Source organism: Eleginops maclovinus, chromosome 11 (genome assembly GCF_036324505.1).
Source record: "Eleginops maclovinus isolate JMC-PN-2008 ecotype Puerto Natales chromosome 11, JC_Emac_rtc_rv5, whole genome shotgun sequence".
Lineage (NCBI taxonomy): Eukaryota > Metazoa > Chordata > Actinopteri > Perciformes > Eleginopidae > Eleginops > Eleginops maclovinus.
The window spans coordinates 8,365,118-8,384,702 of NC_086359.1; the positions used below are offsets into that span (position 1 = coordinate 8,365,118).

Sequence of the window (19,585 nt, forward strand, 5' to 3'; positions counted from 1 at the left end):
CCACCAGCCTGCTTAAAGTGGAGAACCTCAAGATTAAATGAAACCATTAAACAGATCGAACTGTGTGACCTTGACCCTCAAATTCCTAGCTCATACTATTTCAGTGACCCCTGACAGCAGACACACACACAAATTCTCACACACAATCAATCATGCTACAATGAAACACATAATTCCATATGTTGCTCACTTCCAACATGCTGCAGGATCTCAAACCAACTTTGTGTTTACTCGTGAGTATGTTTGTTACCTACAGCAACACAACATGAGCTGGAAACTGAACATTTAGCAAAAATGTAGCTTAGTTAAAAGATAACGGTGCTTTGTATATAATTAAAAACATCTATGGAGAATTAAATACAATCCAAAAACCAAACAAATCTTTAAAAAAAAAATCTTGATTGGTCAAAAACCAATAGCTCCATACAATAATTACTCAGAGGTCAAATTGTTAACTTGACCCTTTTGATACATCAGAGTGACAGTGGGATTCTTTCTTGCAAAACAAAAGTCAGAGAAGACTCAGCAAGAGAGGAAATGAAGAGGGTGAGGCAAACGATGATAGCGCTTAAGATCTCACATTAAGATAACATTTCATTCATTCCTGTTAAAGCTTCCAAGCCATTTGATTTCCAGTGGAGGAAGGAAATCTGAATGGAAACAATTGATGTTCTCGGTTTGTAGAGTGTGATCAGAAGGTTTCATTCAACTTCATTACAGTGTAATGAAAAAAATAATTAATCTTGGAGATTATTATTTTAGGACCTGCTCGCTTATTCTGTGTCATCATAAAAAGGTTCAGAATTGAAACAGCAACATTTAACACATCTGTTAACATGCAATGAACAGTATGAGCGTGTCTCTGTCAATGGAAGAATGTCGCTCTGGTCCGTTCCTTCTGAAAACGAGCCATGAGGAAAGTGGGTCACGAGCTAATTCATTGTGTGTATCCTCATAACAACAACAACAACTTCCCTTGTACGAAGTGCGATGATAAGTCTGTTGACTACGCCCACCTCCCATTCAGGAGACTGGATCATGGCAGGAGATGGCTATCACTGTGGCCTGCCTAAGGCCGGGGGACACAAAGCAAAGGTCTCGGTGTAAGGACCGAGGAGGAGAAATGATACAGATGGGAAATAAGGGAAATGGGGGCTGGTAGATGGGAAGCAGCCTCAGCCTAAGGAATGGGACTGAATGGGGAGGGGTAGACATCTTATGTGGAGAAAAACGTGGGGGTTTTGAAAGCCGAGTGCGGAGGGCTACAGGGTACAGACTGTGGTATGGAAGTAGCAGGACCCGGGGCAGTCCGGGAGGGGAAACAATAGCTAATGGACACGGAGGAAACTTCACGGGTCATGGGAGTGCAGATCACATGTTGATAGGAGGCCTTGTTGCTGAGTGTATCATTTTAAAGGCACTCAGGAGCCATACACATATAGTGAGGGTTTAAGCTGTTAAAATAAGCATTTTAGAAGGAAAACCCTCAAGGACCAACCTCCTTCCGCATGCCTTTTTTCTGGGCTAGTGTAGGGTTGCAGGACCACACACGAACATACAAGTGCGTACATTCAATACACAAATATGTGTACACAGACCAGCACACACACAAATACACAAGCAGAGTTTTACAATCTTTCAGCTTGATGTTTTGGTTTTATGGCCTGCATCTTACTGTTATGGTTACTGTGTATTTCCAGTCGCAGCAGGCAGCTGTAATCAAGTGACAAAGCTCTAAAAAACAACTTAATGCTGCCTACCACAAACCAGACAGCAGACAGACAGTTACTCGGTGAACATATAGGAGCATTAAGCAGCCTGGTACTTACATCCACTAACAACCAGAGCGAAAAGGAGACAAACGTATCTCCAAATAATGCTAACATTGCTCTGTGTCTGCTGGTTGAATAGGTGGCAACTCTTCTCTAAAAGATTCATAAGGTGATAATATGTCAGTGTTTACAGCTTGTGTGTGTGATTGTAATTTATCAGATAACTCCATTTGTGTTAGAAGTGTTCTCTCCCTGTCTGATCTCTACATTTACTAAATCAGTTCCCCTGTTTGCATGCCAAGTGAGTTTTGATTAAAAGCTGTATTACAAACTTTAATTTGCACAATCAAGTATTCGGTGTCATTGAACTAATAAAAGTTGAATATTCAAGATGTGTGTCTTTTAAAAAAACCTTGACTTGGAAAGTTTAGAAAAGTGTTCATCTGTCATGTGATATACAAACTTCAAAGGTGTAGTGTTAGATACTCGTCCAAAGTGCGTCCGTACCATTTCTCCAATTGTTTTCATACGAACAGTCTTTGGGCACATGGATTACTAATAAACGCATTGATGGTTTGAGACTTTGCAGTAATTAAGACTATGGGACAGGTCAAGGTAAGATAATGGTCTCAGGTTTGGGTAACAATATAGAACTGCAGTGAATGTGTGTGTTTGAATGGGTATCAATACATTTTCAGGTAGTGTTGCATCCATGTCCTGGTCGACAGAAATACAATAATGCATACAGTTACAGTGGAACAAACCCAGATGGAAAACAGATTTGGACAACAAACAAAATGTCATTGTGGGAGTTAAGTTACAATTTGGAAGATCAGAAAAGACAGCAGAGGGCGGAGAGACAGAGGAAAATGGAAAAAGGAAAGGTGAGGGAAGGAACAGAGGGAGAGACTGGGACGGCGGCCAAATCCACTTCAAGACTTGTTAAAGCACTGCTGCACGTGCACACACACACACACACACACACACACACACACACACACACACACACACACACACACACACACACACACACACACACACACACACACACACACACACACACACACACACACACACACACACACACACACACACACACACACACACACACGCGACAAGTCACCGTTATTAAGTTTTAAAGGTGTATTGCATGTTAATTGCTGATCAAACTGCTTTTCTGTGGGAGATGTGCCCATCACATAACGACAGTCTCACACACCCCTGAGACCTGTGTATACACTGACTGAAGCCTTCGACACTTTTACACGCATTAAAAGAAATGTGATTTTGCTAAAAAGCCTTTTAATTCAATATCAGCATGACCTCCAGTCAGACATATTTACAGACAGGCAAGGGACATCCTAAAAGGATTCACAAGCTATATAGGTTGAGATTACTCACAGCCTCCCAAAGTGCTTTCCAATAAAGTATTTCTGATGGACAGCATGTTTTTTTAATAATTCTGGACTGCATTGTAAGTGTATAGAATGAGTGTCAGTGTGTTTTTGGGTCGTGCCTCGACGTCATTAACGGCTGGTCACTGATCTAAAATAAGCAGTCTTCTAAAAACTATCTTTGAGTAGCAGTTTTTACCAGAGCTGTAGTAGTGTACTCATCTCATATAGCCTGTCTGAATCAATGTAGAGCTGGAATCAAAAGCTAGACGAAAACTAAATGAATGTGCTGGACTCAAACTCCCAATATTGACGTATAGCAAAGGTTTTATTACGTTAATGTGTAGAATGAATATGTAGGGTAAATCACAGAGGAGGTTTATCCACACAGAGTTTCAGATATCGTCATGAAAATATTCTGTGATTAGAATTACTTTTATTTACAGTAATACACTAGGTGGGAAGTGAAAGGTTAAAGTTATTGTTATTTATCAAATGTTGGGCAAAGTCATTGTTTTGCTCAAGTTAAGTGTTTGCAGTCTTGAGTTTAATGCCAATTCAAACCTAATTATGCAGAGTCCAAATCCTAAATGTTGTGTGTGTATGAAACCTGATTTGCTGCTTAATTTCAGTAATTATTCAAATGTTGAAAACTTAAACAAATAATTGATTTCTTTGCGAGGTAATCAAGTCATTGGTTTTAAGTCCACAATAAGGTTTGACTGCTGAAGAATCCAGTTTTGTGCATGTGTAGTGGAACTGAGGTAACAGTCTGCTCTGTGGAGGTGACCTCAAAGATTAAGAGATCACTGAAATACAAACGAACTGGAGGCCAAGTAAAGCGCTTAAGCATGTATACAAAAATACTCCTCTGTTATTGCATATTAATTCCTCCCAAAAATGTATTAAAAATAAATCCTTTCATCTTTACAGGGATTAAAAGTTGGGGGGGGATTTAAACCACATACCATCATGGCATGCGTTCACTCATACAAACACCCAGAGACAAGTCACACTCAAAAAATACATCAAAAGATATACGCTTAAGATAATTTTAAAAAATCTGCAGCCTGATGATAGGACCTCCAAATGTTCTGGTTAAAACTTAGTTGGAGGAATTCCCTGTTTATCTGGCAGAGGGCAGACTGAATGTCAGCTATGTGAGCAGAGATATGAGCATATCATATCCTGTCCCTTTGCAGCTGGGACAGGGCCCACACAGGCCGAAAAACACGTGATTGATTAGACAGGATTTCTGTCAAAGAGCCAAAGTGTTTCCTCATATCAGAGGAGAAAATAAACGATCTCAAGTGAGAAAACAAACCTGAAGCACGAACACCCAAACAATGAACTAATCTACACCCTCGCTCAACGCTGCCGTGTTTGTCTGAAGTGTTTCTGTCTCTTTGGCATACACACTCTCAACCTCGTCGTCGTATGCCACCGTCGGCATCACCTCTGACCTCCTGCGGCCTCTGGGGACTCATTACCCACACTGCACCTCTCCTCCAAGGACTATCATTGGCAGTAATGTGACCCTCGCTGATGGTCATTGGAGACACCCCAAAATGTACACACACACAAGAACAAGGATGTGCGAGCTCACACACACACACACACACACACACACACACACACACACACACACACACACACACAAACACACATACACACAAAATAAACAGACCCACAGTGCAGCAAATTCGAGACATCTCCCAGGGTTGATGTTAATTACAGTCGCCATGACGCCTGTGCATGTCAATCAAAAAGGGATGCTGAGGATAAGAGAGATGCACAGGGGTCAGAGTTGGACTCATTAATCATCTCCTCAGAGTCTCACTGTCTGTGTAAGATTCACTCCCAAAGAGAACAAAGAAAAACTCTTAAGATTATAATATGTAGACAGAGACATGTTGAATAAGAAAACCTGGTTGTTGTTCTGCTGAAAGCTTCTGTGTTATCACAAGACAAATTCCACTAAATCAAAACTTTAAAGCTCAAAGTGTTTGTGATTTTGAATGAGCTTGACCGCATTTCTTTGTTTACGCACCTGAATATGCATGCGTTGTGTATGTGTACAGGCGAGGCTTTGTGTTGTGTGTGTGTGTGTGTGTGTGTGTGTGTGTGTGTGTGTGTGTGTGTGTGTGTGTGTGTGTGTGTGTGTGTGTGTGTGTGTGTGTGTGTGTGTTAAAGTCGAAACAGTGTATCATTACTTCTGGGTGGTTGAGGTTTGACACACTGGCTGGAAATCCTGTGGGAGACATTCCCAGAAGTCCAGTTTTATCCCAAAGCGGGAATGCAAACAATCCTACTGAATGGATTCTAGGTGCACACACAACACACTGAAACCCGACACACACACACTCACTCTCATCATACCTGCACATCCATTGGTCATCCTTGAAGCAGCCTGAAATTAGAAAAAAAAATACACAGTGAATACCAAAACAACAGCAATAAAATATACAAATACTTAAGAGTCCACATGAACACTCTGAAGCTTAAGGGAATGTAAACTCTGCCAAAGGCAATGACTCAGTTCCCCTGATGCGCACTCTCATTGTTCAGCAGCAGCGGCAGCTACGCTGGGAAAATATCAATTTGGTTTAACAAGCAGAAAGAGATTTCCGGAGTGTTTTTGCCATAAGATCGTATGAGAACCCACCCAGCCCTAGCAGCTTATTTGTTTGGATATCAACCAAAGATTTTCTTGATTTAAAAAGTGAATATGGATTGTTTAATTGGGGAAAATTGGCTTAAGGAATGAGACAGATCCCATTCTGGCAGAGCATCTTAAGGTTTGTGTATAGACGATAATACCTGATTTTTAGAAAATAGAAATAAATATTAACAATCAAAGAAGAAGAAAAACACAGGGCAGAAAAACACAGGGCAGAAAAACAGGATTAAAATGCACCAGCAACAACCCAGGAATCAAACATTCAATCGCTAGTATATTAACACAGGAAATTAAAGCTTAGCCTGAGATCTTAAGGAGTACATCACATATGCACTCCTTAAAAAGTCCCAGAACTTGCAAAAATTGACAAAAGAGGGAACTAAATGTCGTAGATTTGTTGCCTAACCACTGAATAAGAAAACTGTTTATCACGAACGCTACTACGGTCACAGGAAAACCTCACATCCCTACAAAGGTCTTCACGAGTAGAGTTTTACCAAATAATGCACCAGCAGTTTTACAATTACACAGGAAATGCTGCACGATTCCCCCCGGGCTTCCCTCTGTCCTGAGATGATAAACTGTAGATTACTAAACAAAGAAGACATCATCTCATCTGTTGATTCAAGTTTAAAAAAAGACTAGTGGTGTACTCAGATTTCAATTTGTTGACTGATATTGTTTTTCAAATGCTTTAACAGTGAAAATATGTGTTGCTAACAAAAGAATGACAACCATCAATCATGTAATTCAGTATTTAGGTGAATACAAATTTAAAAAAAAGGTAAAATGGCACCTTCCCAATATTTAAGACATACAATCAGCAAAGAAGAATGGCTGCTGTTTGCTTAAAAAAGACAATGTATTCATAAATGAGTAGATTACTGCAACACTTTAATAATTGTTCAAAGTATGCTTTACATTACGTGTGTGTGTGTGTGTGTGTGTGTGTGTGTGTGTGTGTGTGTGTGTGTGTGTGTGTGTGTGTGTGTGTGTGTGTGTGTGTGTGTGTGTGTGTGTGTGTGTGTGTGTGTGTGTGTGTGTGTGTGTGTGTGTGTGTCCATGTCAGTTTGGACAGCTGTACTTTATCAGTCATGGTTGGGGGAAAATAAACCCGCTCTTTAGCATGAGTCTGATCCCACGGCCCCTGCTGCTCTCTCTGCCTACACACACTAACACACACTTACACGCACTCAACTAATAACTCTGACACTTCAGGCTCCACTGCAGGCTGACTAAAGTCATGTAACATTGTATTCTGCAGTAGCGTGCTATCTATTTTGGGCACTCGTGTGAGCAATGATTTGGTGATATGCACGTCAAAACTCAGCTTTTGTTTCTGTGTTTTTGGAAATGTACAGATGTCTCATAAAATTTGAGAAGTATCTGACGGAAAAGTGAGCGTTTATCAAATTCCTAATTGTATAACTGTTGTTTTAACATCATCAAAATGAAGATATTTCATTGTGTAACCTATAGAATCAGAGGATGAAACCCTCTTTATTGTCACATACATGCACACAGCAGAGCACACACAGGGAAATTTGTCCTCTGCATTTAACCCACCCTAGTACTAGGAGCAGTGGGCAGCTATTGTGCAGCGCCCGGGGAGCAATGGGGAGGGGGGATTGGAGGTGTCCGGTGCCTTGCTCAAGGGCACCACAGCAGGGCCTAGGAGGTGAACTGGGACCTCTCCAAGTAGCAGTCCACTTTCCATATTTCAAGTCTGTTCGGGGACTTGAACCGGCGACCCTACGATTCCCAGTCCAAGCCCCTACTGACTGAGCCACTGCTGGACATATATTGTGAGCTCAACCGTTTAAAAAAGACGTTTGCATTTTGCACATCTGGCCTCTTTTTTACCTTCGAACGACCAAACAAGCTCTAATGAAGCCAACTAAATATTGAGAAATTCTGACAGCCATCCCAATTCAAAGGCTACTTAGTAGATTTGTCCAGAGCTCTTAGTAACTTTTCTGTCTACTACAATGTAGTAGACAGAAAAAGAGAGGGAGGAGAGATCATGGACAATTTCTAAGATCATGAATGAAATCTTTCTCTCAACATATAGACAATAAGTCTGAAGCTGATAGCAACTGAGTTTGTATGCCACCTGAGGAAACTGTGAATTGGTAGAAGTAGTTTGTCAAACTGTTGTTTTTATTGTGAAAAATGTACGTCTATAGTAGATGTTTTTGCCATTTATAATTGTGAAATAGTAGCATTAATTAAACCTGTCCACATCCTTTGCACACTGCTTCCCTTCATCTTGAGCATGTTGCGTTGGTATTCGTGGTGGTTTTTGTTGATGCTGCAGTGCTGACACAGAATAAACTGACCTTGCATTCTGCTGTATATGGAGCAGAGCTGTCTCATCCTTTTACTTTCACCTTATTTACACAACAGCAGGGGACATGCAGACTGGACAGAAGCCCGGAGAGAGGGAGGAGAGATCATGGAAGAAGAACAGGGAGGGTGTAAATTACAAGAAAAAGTAAAAAGAAAGAAAACCCCTGATTTCCTGGAAATGCTGTAGCTTTAGGTAGAAAGACAAAGAATATAACAAGAACATTCATGCCAAGATCACACTATTTATTTCAGCACATTTTGTCCCAAAAAAACAACCTGAGCAGGAAGGTCTCGCTCTAATGGTGTAACAAATTGAGTTTGGCATACATCAAAACCTTTCCTTATATGGTTAACTGATCAACTTTATCAATCAGACGTGTCTGCACGGTCAGCTTCAAAGTGTCCATGCTGAAACCAGAAGATCTAAATTAAGTCTATAAGCTAATCAAATTGAGGGTAAATCACAGAGATCATATCTGCTGAAGTTGTAATCAGTACACAAACAATGGGCTAGTTGGTATCCCATACTCCAGTAGACGATAGCCTAGTTGCAAGTGAATAAAGCACTCTGGGCAACAACTGTCTTTCTTTCATGTGTAGAGAGCAGAAGTAGGAAGAAGCATAAACAAACAAAACCACAAACACTCATTATAGCCTCAAGTTGTTTCCATGATGTTCAGAGCAGACTGAACTACACTTTCAGTAGAACTTGAACACACACACATCAGTAAAGTTTGTCTCACCCTGGCCCGTCGAGCATGGAGGTGTGCAGGGGAGGAGAGGGAGGAACGAGTAAGTGGTCTGCTGCGGGTCAAAGGTCGTGAGTGCCGCCTGGTCAGTGGCTCATGCTTGTCTGCAGCTCTGGACGTTTCCTGATCCAGACTTAGTGATCGGCCCACCGTCATACACACCGCCGGAGCACCCTGGGAGGACAGAGTAGAAGAAGTCAGATGCATAGAAAAGATGCTTGTTTCTCTCCAAGCCAAACACAAAACACAAAAACACAAATTGAGACTTAAAGTTCCTTTTTGAATGTAGAAAACAGTAGCAGACAAAAACAACTTCACCACAAGTTCGACTCAGTATCTTTTCTTGAGCTTTTCATCACACATGAGGTTTCCCATGGGTCCAAATACAGTTCAACTTTCATTTATTTCTGAGCACTTAGAGGACTTCCCATCCATGTTTACTTTAAATTTCAATCTTGACCTTGGGAACAACACTTGGCAAACACAAACACACATCCTGGCATTTTAAAGCCAATGAAGGGAATCCTTAAAGTTCCCAGAATAAATGGCAGTTTGAACATCATCATCCTCTGGGAAACTCGGGAAATGCTAGAATGATGGTTATAATGAAACACACTGTGACAGCTGCGGAGTGGACCGTGCTGAGGGTGTTTTTCTCAGCTATAAAACTAATGTATGACACAAGTTATGAAAAAAGGCAAATCAGAGACAAAACGTTCATTAGATAAGATCCATTTACTTCACACACACATGCTCTTTTAGCTCTTTTAACCTCAACTTTTTCACAACATGAATTCTATCCTGTAAACCCCGTTGGCTTCCCTCTGTTTCAACTCTCGGAAGAGAAAATATTTTTTAACACTTTCCACTTTAGGATATTTTAGGAATTTTACCATAATGCTGTCAAGACGATGGACACACAGTTTTTACTGCTACAAATGATTCTATTTTTTGTCTACTTGGCTTATTTTTATGGCGAAAAGTAATGTTTTCTTACCCTGTAGCATCTTTATTATGCCTCTCTATGTAGCTATGTCCTCTCCAGTCTTTGATCCATGTCCCCTGTCTTTATGTTACCTGCCTCTTCAGTGGCTCTCTGTGTCTCTGTGTTCTGTTTTTAGTGGAGCTGATGTTGGTGGGGACTGTTTGAAGATATAAGACACTGCTGATGATGTACCTGCCCTTCTCTAATTCTGAAAAATCCCCTCTCATCCAGCCCATCCTTATCTATCTTCCCCCGTACTTTGCCTAACTGACAACACTGGAAAGTCCATCCCTGCTAAACCTCATGACTCAACTACTGTACCCACTTCAACTGGAAGACCCTCTTCCCGCTCTCGCCTCCCGTCTGAGCTGATAACACTCATGTGTGTGAAAACAAGAGTGTGACTGAAAGTGCGGGAGGAATGGCATACATTTCTGTAAACAAGGCACAAGAATCCAATCTTCAACAGAGTGCACAGAGAGACACATTTTCCCTTCATTACAAAACACAATGCTTGTCTGTGTAGAAAACTCCCTTTCTGACCCTGTGGAGCATTTCCCTCATAGAGATGGCATGAGGCCGTGGCTAATTTTGTGGTCACACTTGGAAAACAACATGAAGGACACTGTGTCCCCAAAACAAAGTCATCAGAATTTCTAGTTTGGGCATGACTTTTTTTATTTACACATTTGGTATTCTTTTTTAAATTGACGATATGTTTTGGATGGTTCTGTTCTTTCTCATCTAACGCAAAGGAACTTACTGCAGGATATTTAAGATAAAGTTTTGATATTTACTTACTCAGCTCGGCACCCAACCCTGAATGCCTTTTACCGCCCAAAAAAGAATACAAAATGACACATTGATGTTCTGTGCTGAGGTTATTCTATCTTTATTAGCCTATAAATATTTGACATTTTTGGAATAAACAGTCTCTGTAGTCATCTGGGTCTGAATTCCTATTGATCTTTTTTTTAATTGACCATTAAATTGTGTTTTGTTGTTTATATTACCTTAATAGGTTACTTAAAAAACACATATATACCCACTTTAGTGATATATAAATATAATTCCCAGCTGTGACACACATTGCTCTAAAAAAAAGAGTATGTTGATTTAATCTTCAGCCAGGTAGTTTGATTAAGATTAGCTGGATTAAATGCTGTCTTTTTATAAGAATTCCTAAAGTTCGGTGCTGTTGGTTTAACAGCTTTTTGAGGTTACCAGATTTACACTTGGTAAGCATAATGAGGCAGCTGGAATGTAACGTGAGAGGACAACAGAGGAGCACAGCACAGGAGCTGGCTATAACCTCCATCCAGAAATTATGTTAAATAAACCTCTAAAATATCAGAAAGCTGGAGTGAGTTCAGCTCTCACTATCTGAGGTACATGGAGGTTTTTACAGACGGACGCCAGACAGAAACCATCTGATTTAGAAAAGGCTTTAATGGTGGAAAAAAAAACAGGTCTATCCAAACTATTAATCTTAATTAATGTAATCAACCCCATGTGTGTGCTACACTGTATGATGACTCAATGGTAAATGGTGTGTGTGTGTGGCCTTCAATGGTGTGGTGTAAAGTATGGCTATAGTAGGGAACTTCGGCTTCAATGGATAATACTGAGAGTTATGGCACTATGGCTACGCTGCCGTCGAATCAGAGTTATATTATCCGTGTCAATCCTTTTTTATTCTAAAACGGGTTATTTCAAACGTCAATGCTATTAATACTCTTAAAGAAAAGAATAGTGATTACAGATGATGGCAATCCATTTGTAACTCACAAAATATATGGTAATACTTTCATGTGAAAGTCTGTATTGTAATGAAAATGAAGTTAGATTTAATATTTAAAAAGAGTCCCCATTTAGGCCTGTTTAATCACCTTTGAGTCATTTTCATAAAATATTTTAAGCTGGTGAGTTAATTAAGCATTACCATCTTTTGAGTGGAAAGTCTCTCTAGTCTCCATTTAAAAACGTTGCAGTTTTTCAGTATAGTATCTACATGTAAGGGAAAACCAACTCCCTCACTCATTCTCCTGACTGGCCTGTTCATTGAGCTTTTTATCTTTTGTGAAATGTGTTCTTATCAAGCTTCAAATCCAAGAGCTTGTTTAAGGCCTGACTTGATTTAAATGTGCTTGACTTACCGTGGTGCTCTGCTGATCCTCGTCATTGGCCACGTCTGAGTGGGAGTTTTGGACTTCCTGGGTCCCCTCATCGAGGTGATCCAACTTTTCCAAAAGCAGGGTCATGGATGCAGCAGCCTGAACACACAGGGCAGAGGGCACACACACAGAGACAGGTAAATATGGCTCAAGGACAAACTCTGGAGTTAGCACTGATGAATGCTGCACTCATAGAAATCTGTTGAACCTTAACCAACACACACTCTTCTTCCTCATCCACCTACACCACCCTTCATTGCCTTTAGCATCAGCGCACATGAGCAGCTTTTCCAGCCCCACTAGGGGTACACAGTGTACCCTGCACTGTGGTGGAAGTGACACCTTCTCAATGACTTTATTGTAGAGCAAGGAGGAGTAAAGCCTTTGATGAATGGGAAATATTGAAATCTAGGAGAGCTTAATAAACTGGCTTTAAACTTTATTTAAAGGAACAGCAGTGGGCCAGTTATGTTAATGTGTTGTAATACATGTCCACTACATACAGCTCAGTTATGCACATACCTAAACCCTCTCTTTCCCTCCCCACCCATTGGTCATGGACTCTGACTGAGACACTTGTTCGTTGGCCTTCCAGGAAATGAACAAACTGCTTTGTTTCTGGGCTCTGCTGCCAATCCCCGAGTCCCAGAGGCTGATAGCAGCACATAGGGCCCCTTTGAGGAGCATGAAATCCAAAAACAGCCCACTCACTCACACACATACATGCATACACACAAGCAAGCCCTCACCTACCCAACCACCCACTCTCACACACAAACACACCCTTCTGTCCACTCCCATTCCCAAACCCCATCATGTTGACCTGTTTAAAACATATCTGCAGTAACAGCTTTGGCAGTAAAGCCATTTCCTGTGTGTTACAGCCCCCACATCTCCAGAGTCCTACACACAGGAACACAGAAGGCTGTCTATGTGCAGCAGGGTGCTATTTTTACACTCACTGTGGGGGACAGAGCCGATGCGAGTGGAGAAAACAAGGAGTGGAGGCTTTTGGTTGGCATGACTGACTGCAAACATGAACTTACGCAGAGTGGTGTGTAAAACGTGCTAATGTGAGCACAGATGCACACCATGGCATCCATTTTGAACTCACCTACTCTTCACAGCAGAGTGCTCCCACAGTTCATGAAATGTTAATGGGCTTCTGACCAAAGTATTTCAGAGGATAGAGCTCTTGATGCATCACTATATATCTGCTACAAGACCATTTCATTATCCCCTGCGCTGTCTTTGAAACATTAAAACAGCCATTATCATGACAGGCTAAGTATGAATAAGTAAGTGTAGGCTATCCTTGCTCTGTCAGTCAGAAATAAAAAGCTATTTGTATATGACTCAAAGACAATATAATATTGAAACTGTAACTTAATAATTAGCAACTCAACCAAAATAATTATTCTGACAAATTATTTTATGGCAGAAGAGAGCAGAACTCCGGCATGGGGGGAAATGTGCGGTGTTACAGCAGATAAAAGGCGAAAATGAAAAGAGAAGATTTTCATATGAAATAAAGAGGCGGGCAAAAGTAAATACAAATAAAAACAAATAAGTAAACCATGGTAAATTAAAAGTAGCAGTATTTTAAAAACGATTGAATGGCCCCATTATATTAGTGCTTAGTCTGGTGATCTTCAAAATCCAGAGGCTTAATATACCACTGGAAATGACAGTTGTGACTGACTGGACCATATGTGCTTTGGAAATAAAACAATAAATCTTTAACATGCTGAAGTCACGACTATGTATCTAAAAGAAAAGGACATAGCTTAGACAGTGAGGTGAAAAATAAAACTAAATGTTAACGCTAATTTGAGACAGTAATGTGCCATGTGCCTATAGACCATGCTGAGAGTCAGATAACAAACACATGACCTGTCTTGACTCCTGTTTTACATGCTTGTAGGATCAATATCAATCTTATTGCAGTTTTAAAATGTGTTTTTTTCTCTAAATTGTTACCCACTCTGCTGAGAGTGACCAAACTGCCTAAACCAAGTAATTCAAGAATGTGGAACCACAATGGGGCCTCTTGGACTTAACAGGTATTCAAATGAGCACGGCCTAAGCCTGTCAATAAGTGACTTTAGAAGCAACTTCAAACTCCGTGAGCGACATCACAAAAGGAGGGCGGAGGGAACAAATCCTTTCATTTCAGTCCAACAGGGGAGAACAGTGTGCAGCGTGCCAGAGGGCTGAGGGCCGCTCTGACAGGTGTGAGAACGCGGTCAGGGGCGCGCTCACACTATTACTACTATGGATACCCGCTGGTATAGTGCATGCTGGGAGGTGGAGATGCCAGATCGGGGCAGGAGAAAAATTAGAGGAATTTATGATTGAAGGTGTACCTGCCAAAATGTGCCTTTTGTTTCAGATCCCTGTTTTATCTAACACCTTTTGTCTTTCACTTCCAAAACTCATTTTGTAAAGACTTCAAACAATTATGAACTCCTTATCCTAAAGGTTTTGGAATCCTAATTGAGAATTGCCCTGTACTTGAAAAAAGTAAACAGAGCTGCAATGATTTTCTGCTAGATATAAAGTGCTACAACAGGCAATGTTTTGATTAGATTTCTTTTTTCATTCACCTTGAGTGAAAGGAGAGGAGGATGACATGCAAAAAAGATGCCCAGTAAGAAGTATTCTACATATCAGATACTTCTTTATATACATCTATAGCCACCAAGTCACCAGGATGTGAGTAATCAATGTAATTGTTCTGAGTTGATATTGAGAAATGCTAATACAATTACAAGAATTTACAATAACACTATGTAAACAAGCTCCTGGTGAATCATTAGAAACAATCTGCCGCCCTCTAGTGGTGGAGGTAGTTGACACAGTTTTAATTCAGGCTGTTTTTTCTATGTAACGGGTGAACATTATGGAATGAATGATTACTGAATTCCATTTAGCTGTTTGAGTTTCAGGGTCCTGGTGTTGTGTATGCTTGCTCATGAACTCAAACAACAGAGCCGTTGTTAAAGCAAAAGAGGATTTTCCTACTATGATAAGTCAACAGGTCTGGCAATTCTGCACAGTGAATAAGACTTCTTTGTCTTTGTTATCATTCTTTTCCACTTTAGTTTTTCTTACCTGTTTCTCATTGTTCTGAGGTTTTTCCGCTTCCACCAGGTTACCTGCGATCTCAGGTTCTTCCTTGTTTGGGGGCAAGCCAGATGCACTGATATCAGGCCCGGCATCCTGTCTCTTTCTCAAGCACTTCCTGCTCAAGTTTCTACGGTGGCGACTGACCAGGAATTCCTTATATTGTGAAATCTCTGGAATATCATCCTTGTCATCATCCTCTCCTTCTTCCTCCGCAGTGGATGAAGAGGACTCATCAGAGTTCACATTGTTGTCTGTGTTACAATCATGATCACAGAAAAAAATAGCACTTGGCTTGTGCTTCACTACTCTTAGGTTTTCAGATGAAAAGCCCTCTGATGCATTCATAGATTCTGGCAGATGGTCGCCACTTTGATCCACGTCCCGGTCTGCTCCAGGAGCCATGTCTGAACTCTGTCTGCATCCACAGTGTCCTTTCTGTTCCAAGTCCAGCTGAGTTGTATCTCCGTGTAGCAGAGGAGCAGGTTCAGACATGGTTCTCAGTTGGCTGTTGGAGCTTTGATTTAGGAACCTGACCTTGCAGGTCACTCAAAGACACACCCACAGCCTGGGGGTGAATGTGCCTGTAAGGCTGCTGCTCAACCGGCAATGCAGAAGAACCTCCATGCATCACTAGGGAAACAGTTCTCCTCTCTTGAGTCTTTGTGGTGAGATTTCCTCATTCAAACCGAACCAGATGCACTCTCAGGTAACGTGCAGCTCCTGACACAAAGCGTGAGTGGATGACACTTTGGCCCACATTTGGATGTCCCAGGACATTCCTGAGCTGGAGAGAAATGGAGAGATAGAAAAGAGACATGAGATGTAAATCTCGGCAAGTCATGTTCACACAAGTGCCCACTAAAGAAAATGCACATCTAAAATCCAGTGTCATTCATTTCTCTAGATGGATGTTTGTGTAATGGTAAGGAGATGTGTGGTTCTCTTCACAAATAAAAATGTATACAAATAATAAACATATAAAACTGATGATTATTATTTTGTACTACACAGTTGGGATTCATTTGTATTTTGTAAACTTAGTAATGAAATGCTTGCCTATTAGAATATGATCTGTAAACAGAGCTGGTATATTATAAGTTGATACCATACATTGTTTTAGGAATCAATGTTAATGATTAATACTAAAAGTCAGGATTTGTGTAAAGACTCAAAAGAGCGATGAGACGGCTGCCTTGTTTATCTGTTTGGATCATGGCCAATCAGTCATTTCCCTCTCAGTAAGACGTGGCCATGTACTGCAAATTAAATTACTTTGGCAGTCATTTTTTTCCCCAATTATTTCAATGCCGTGAAGACTCTGATTTTAGTACTAGATATGAGTTAAAAAGGATTATTTGGGCTGATATAATGCAGCATGCAACTGGCCCATGACACATCAACAGCAAATTTGTCTTGACAAAAACCCCACAGCACACCACTCTGTAGCTCTCAGACTTTTCTTGACAACCACATTTTTGCTCAAACACATTGTTTTTTCCTGGTGGATATTTTTTGGCTGAGGTCAACACACCATTTCCTTGCCAATGGCATTTTCTCTTGTGTCTTTTAAAACACACAGTGGTTGGTCTTATAAGGTTAAAATGATATACCTGTAAAACAAAGAGACCATGTATGCAAAATAAACAAAGTTTCCTACTTCAGACTTATAACTAACCTAATACCATCTTACTTTCAATTAGAAATCTCAATATCAATTATTATCAGAACAATTTGAAACTGATAAGCATTTCTTAAAAATATATTTAAACAAATAACATGTTGCTTTATAAACAAACACAGAATAACATGTTTAACCTACCAGAAGAATTGAGTAGAAGTTGTCATCCGACATTTAAATCTAACACGTCAGTCTGAAGAACCTGGACGTAACACAAGTATCCAGCTGAGGCAACATTACGTAGTGCTTATAAACCACATGACGCCGATAATAGAGAAAAAATGAGGTTACCTCTGAAGCGATATGAAATGCTGTGAGGGGAAGAGAGCAAAAGGAAGGGTTGAGGAATGCTTTCCCCTCCTACATTACCTCAGCAAGAAGACTGTGAGTTCCGCAGGTGTGTGCAGGTGTGTGTGTGTGTGTGTGTGTGTGTGTGTGTGTGTGTGTGTGTGTGTGTGTGTGTGTGTGTGTGTGTGTGTGTGTGTACCTTGTGAGCACACACATATTCTGCATGTAAATGCAAGCACAAGCAAGACAGAAAATAAAGATAAGATTAAAAAAGATACAATTCCCACAAAAAGTTCTGTCGGGGAAATGATCCAACTGATTAAGAAGCTGCATATAAATTAAACAAATTAAACAGTTTGCCCCTCCCCATTCCTTCTTCCCCTCAATGCTGTTTAACACGGCTAGAGGCAAAGGGTTTTTCACCTTGGAAGCACATTCCTCGACATCATATGAGGTAATGCTTTAGCATGATCTTATCATCTTTTAAATCTCAGTTCATACTTTTGAAAGCACAGCAACGCTCTAATCCTTTATTCACAAAAAAAAGATTGGTCTGCACAAAGCTGTCGATGGACTGTGGAATTCCTCAAGTTTGCCGGCAAACATTGGATTTTATGTTTTGCAGGTCAAGAGTAAAGACCTGTTATTTGGACGTTAACCTTGAAGATGATTCTGCCTGTTGAGGCCTGTTTGACCCTTGCAGTCTCGGGGAGAAGAGATCTGGTCAACATGCAGTATCCTAAGAGTAACGTTATTTTAATCTAATTTGCTTCCTATCAATAAGATATATTTGTATGTATTTTATCTATATGTTGAGGACTACAAATATTGGCTGTAATTAATTAAAATAAAAAGAAGAGCAGATGCGCTGTAAAATGACAGTGAAATATTAGGTATTTCCAAAAGAAATGATTTGAAACCGCTAGTTGACAGTCACTGGTTTCTCCCTGTCAAAACAGAATCTTTATAGTGACTTTCTAAGACAAAAAGTCCACAGACCAAGTTCCTCTTTGGGTGAATTACCTTTAACATATCTTTCTTACCTCCCCAGTATGTTAAATGCAAGGCCATGCAGCATTAGCACATTTCAAACTATCTGCAGAATGAACTCTATCCTGCATGAATGAACTTGATAAACCTCCACCAGCCGCTCCAGATGTTTGACTGTCAAACTTCACTGTTAGGATAGATGCCAATTAATTTTACTCAAACATGTATTTCAGTACAAGCTACGCCAACCTGCTTAGACACGCTGCTCCATATATCAGCATTCCTGTCATAGAGAGGTATAGTTACCTGCTCAAGAAAGGCGAGGGGGGGAAAACGGAGAATAGGTAGGCTCAGTATATACACTAAAACAATTACAGAATAGAAAGAGAAGGATGATGCTTACATTTCAAATATTAGGTTTGCTTTGATTTACTATGTTGTGAAGTAAATCACTCCCACTGAGTGAAAAGCATATAGTATCTATCAAGACTAGCTCCAGACAAAACGCTAATACACCCACACTGAATTATGTAATCTGTTATCTTGACCGTGTACAGTAGATACAGTGTCAAAATACAGACAACAAAACCTGATTTTGACAACAAACATTCACATGCATTAGGGGGAAAAAGAGAATACTGGACAACTCTATCACTGCACGACAGAAAACATATAATAACCTTCTGTAACTTAACTGGTAAATAGATTATATGTAAAGTTTTTACATTTTTCTTCATTTTGCATTATCTAAGAAATTAACTATTGGAAAAGCAAATAGGTTACTTGGACGGCAATCACAAGAGCGTTTTTTCAGTACCACCTGTGCAATAGCAAACACATGCGCTACTCAAAAAATGTTCAACCTTCTAGTCAAAGCATGGCATCCTGGTGACATTGTGAGCTTTTGTTGTATGTTGAATGGGATTAACTTTCTCACATTCCTAGATGGTATCCTTGCAGCCTCACTGTCTGCACTGCAAATGCCTGCAAATCACCTGCAACAAAGAAAAGATGCTATCCTCTAAATTCTATAGGATATATAACCAGATTAATCTGGAAGTGTTGCCCATGGGGAACATTAGCTGTGTAGTTTATCACCCCTCGTCCTGCCTTGGGCTTACTCACAACAAGTCTGGGCTTTCCTGTGCTATATACACACACACGCACACACACACACACACACACACACACACACACACACACACACACACACACACACACACACACACACACACACACACACACACACACACACACACACACACACACACACACACACACACACACACACACACACACACACACACACACACACCTTAACTCACATCTGAACATAACAGCAGAAGTCATGCAAGAGTGACACTAGAGGAGGTCATCTCCTGCTGGATAGTCATTCA

The 19,585-nt window shown here is 40.4% G+C and overlaps 1 protein-coding gene across 2 annotated transcripts in view; it reads right to left on the reverse strand.

Annotated features, from left to right (window-relative positions):
* stard13a (StAR related lipid transfer domain containing 13a) overlaps window positions 1-17,179 on the reverse strand; it is a 44,444-nt gene extending 27,265 nt beyond the window's left edge. Inside the window, exons 1-5 of one of the 2 annotated variants that reach the window (XM_063895513.1) lie at window positions 17,052-17,179; window positions 15,218-16,016; window positions 12,086-12,202; window positions 8,939-9,118; window positions 5,546-5,576 (exon numbers count right to left, since the gene is read on the reverse strand). In XM_063895513.1, coding sequence (XP_063751583.1) covers window positions 5,546-5,576; window positions 8,939-9,118; window positions 12,086-12,202; window positions 15,218-15,724 — 835 coding nt within the window. In that variant the 5' untranslated portion in view covers window positions 15,725-16,016; window positions 17,052-17,179. Of the gene's footprint in view, window positions 1-5,545; window positions 5,577-8,938; window positions 9,119-9,941; window positions 10,281-12,085; window positions 12,203-15,217; window positions 16,017-17,051 lie in introns of those variants that run through there. The other variant, XM_063895516.1, reaches the window with a different exon arrangement.
* Between the last annotated feature and the right edge of the window lie 2,406 nt (window positions 17,180-19,585).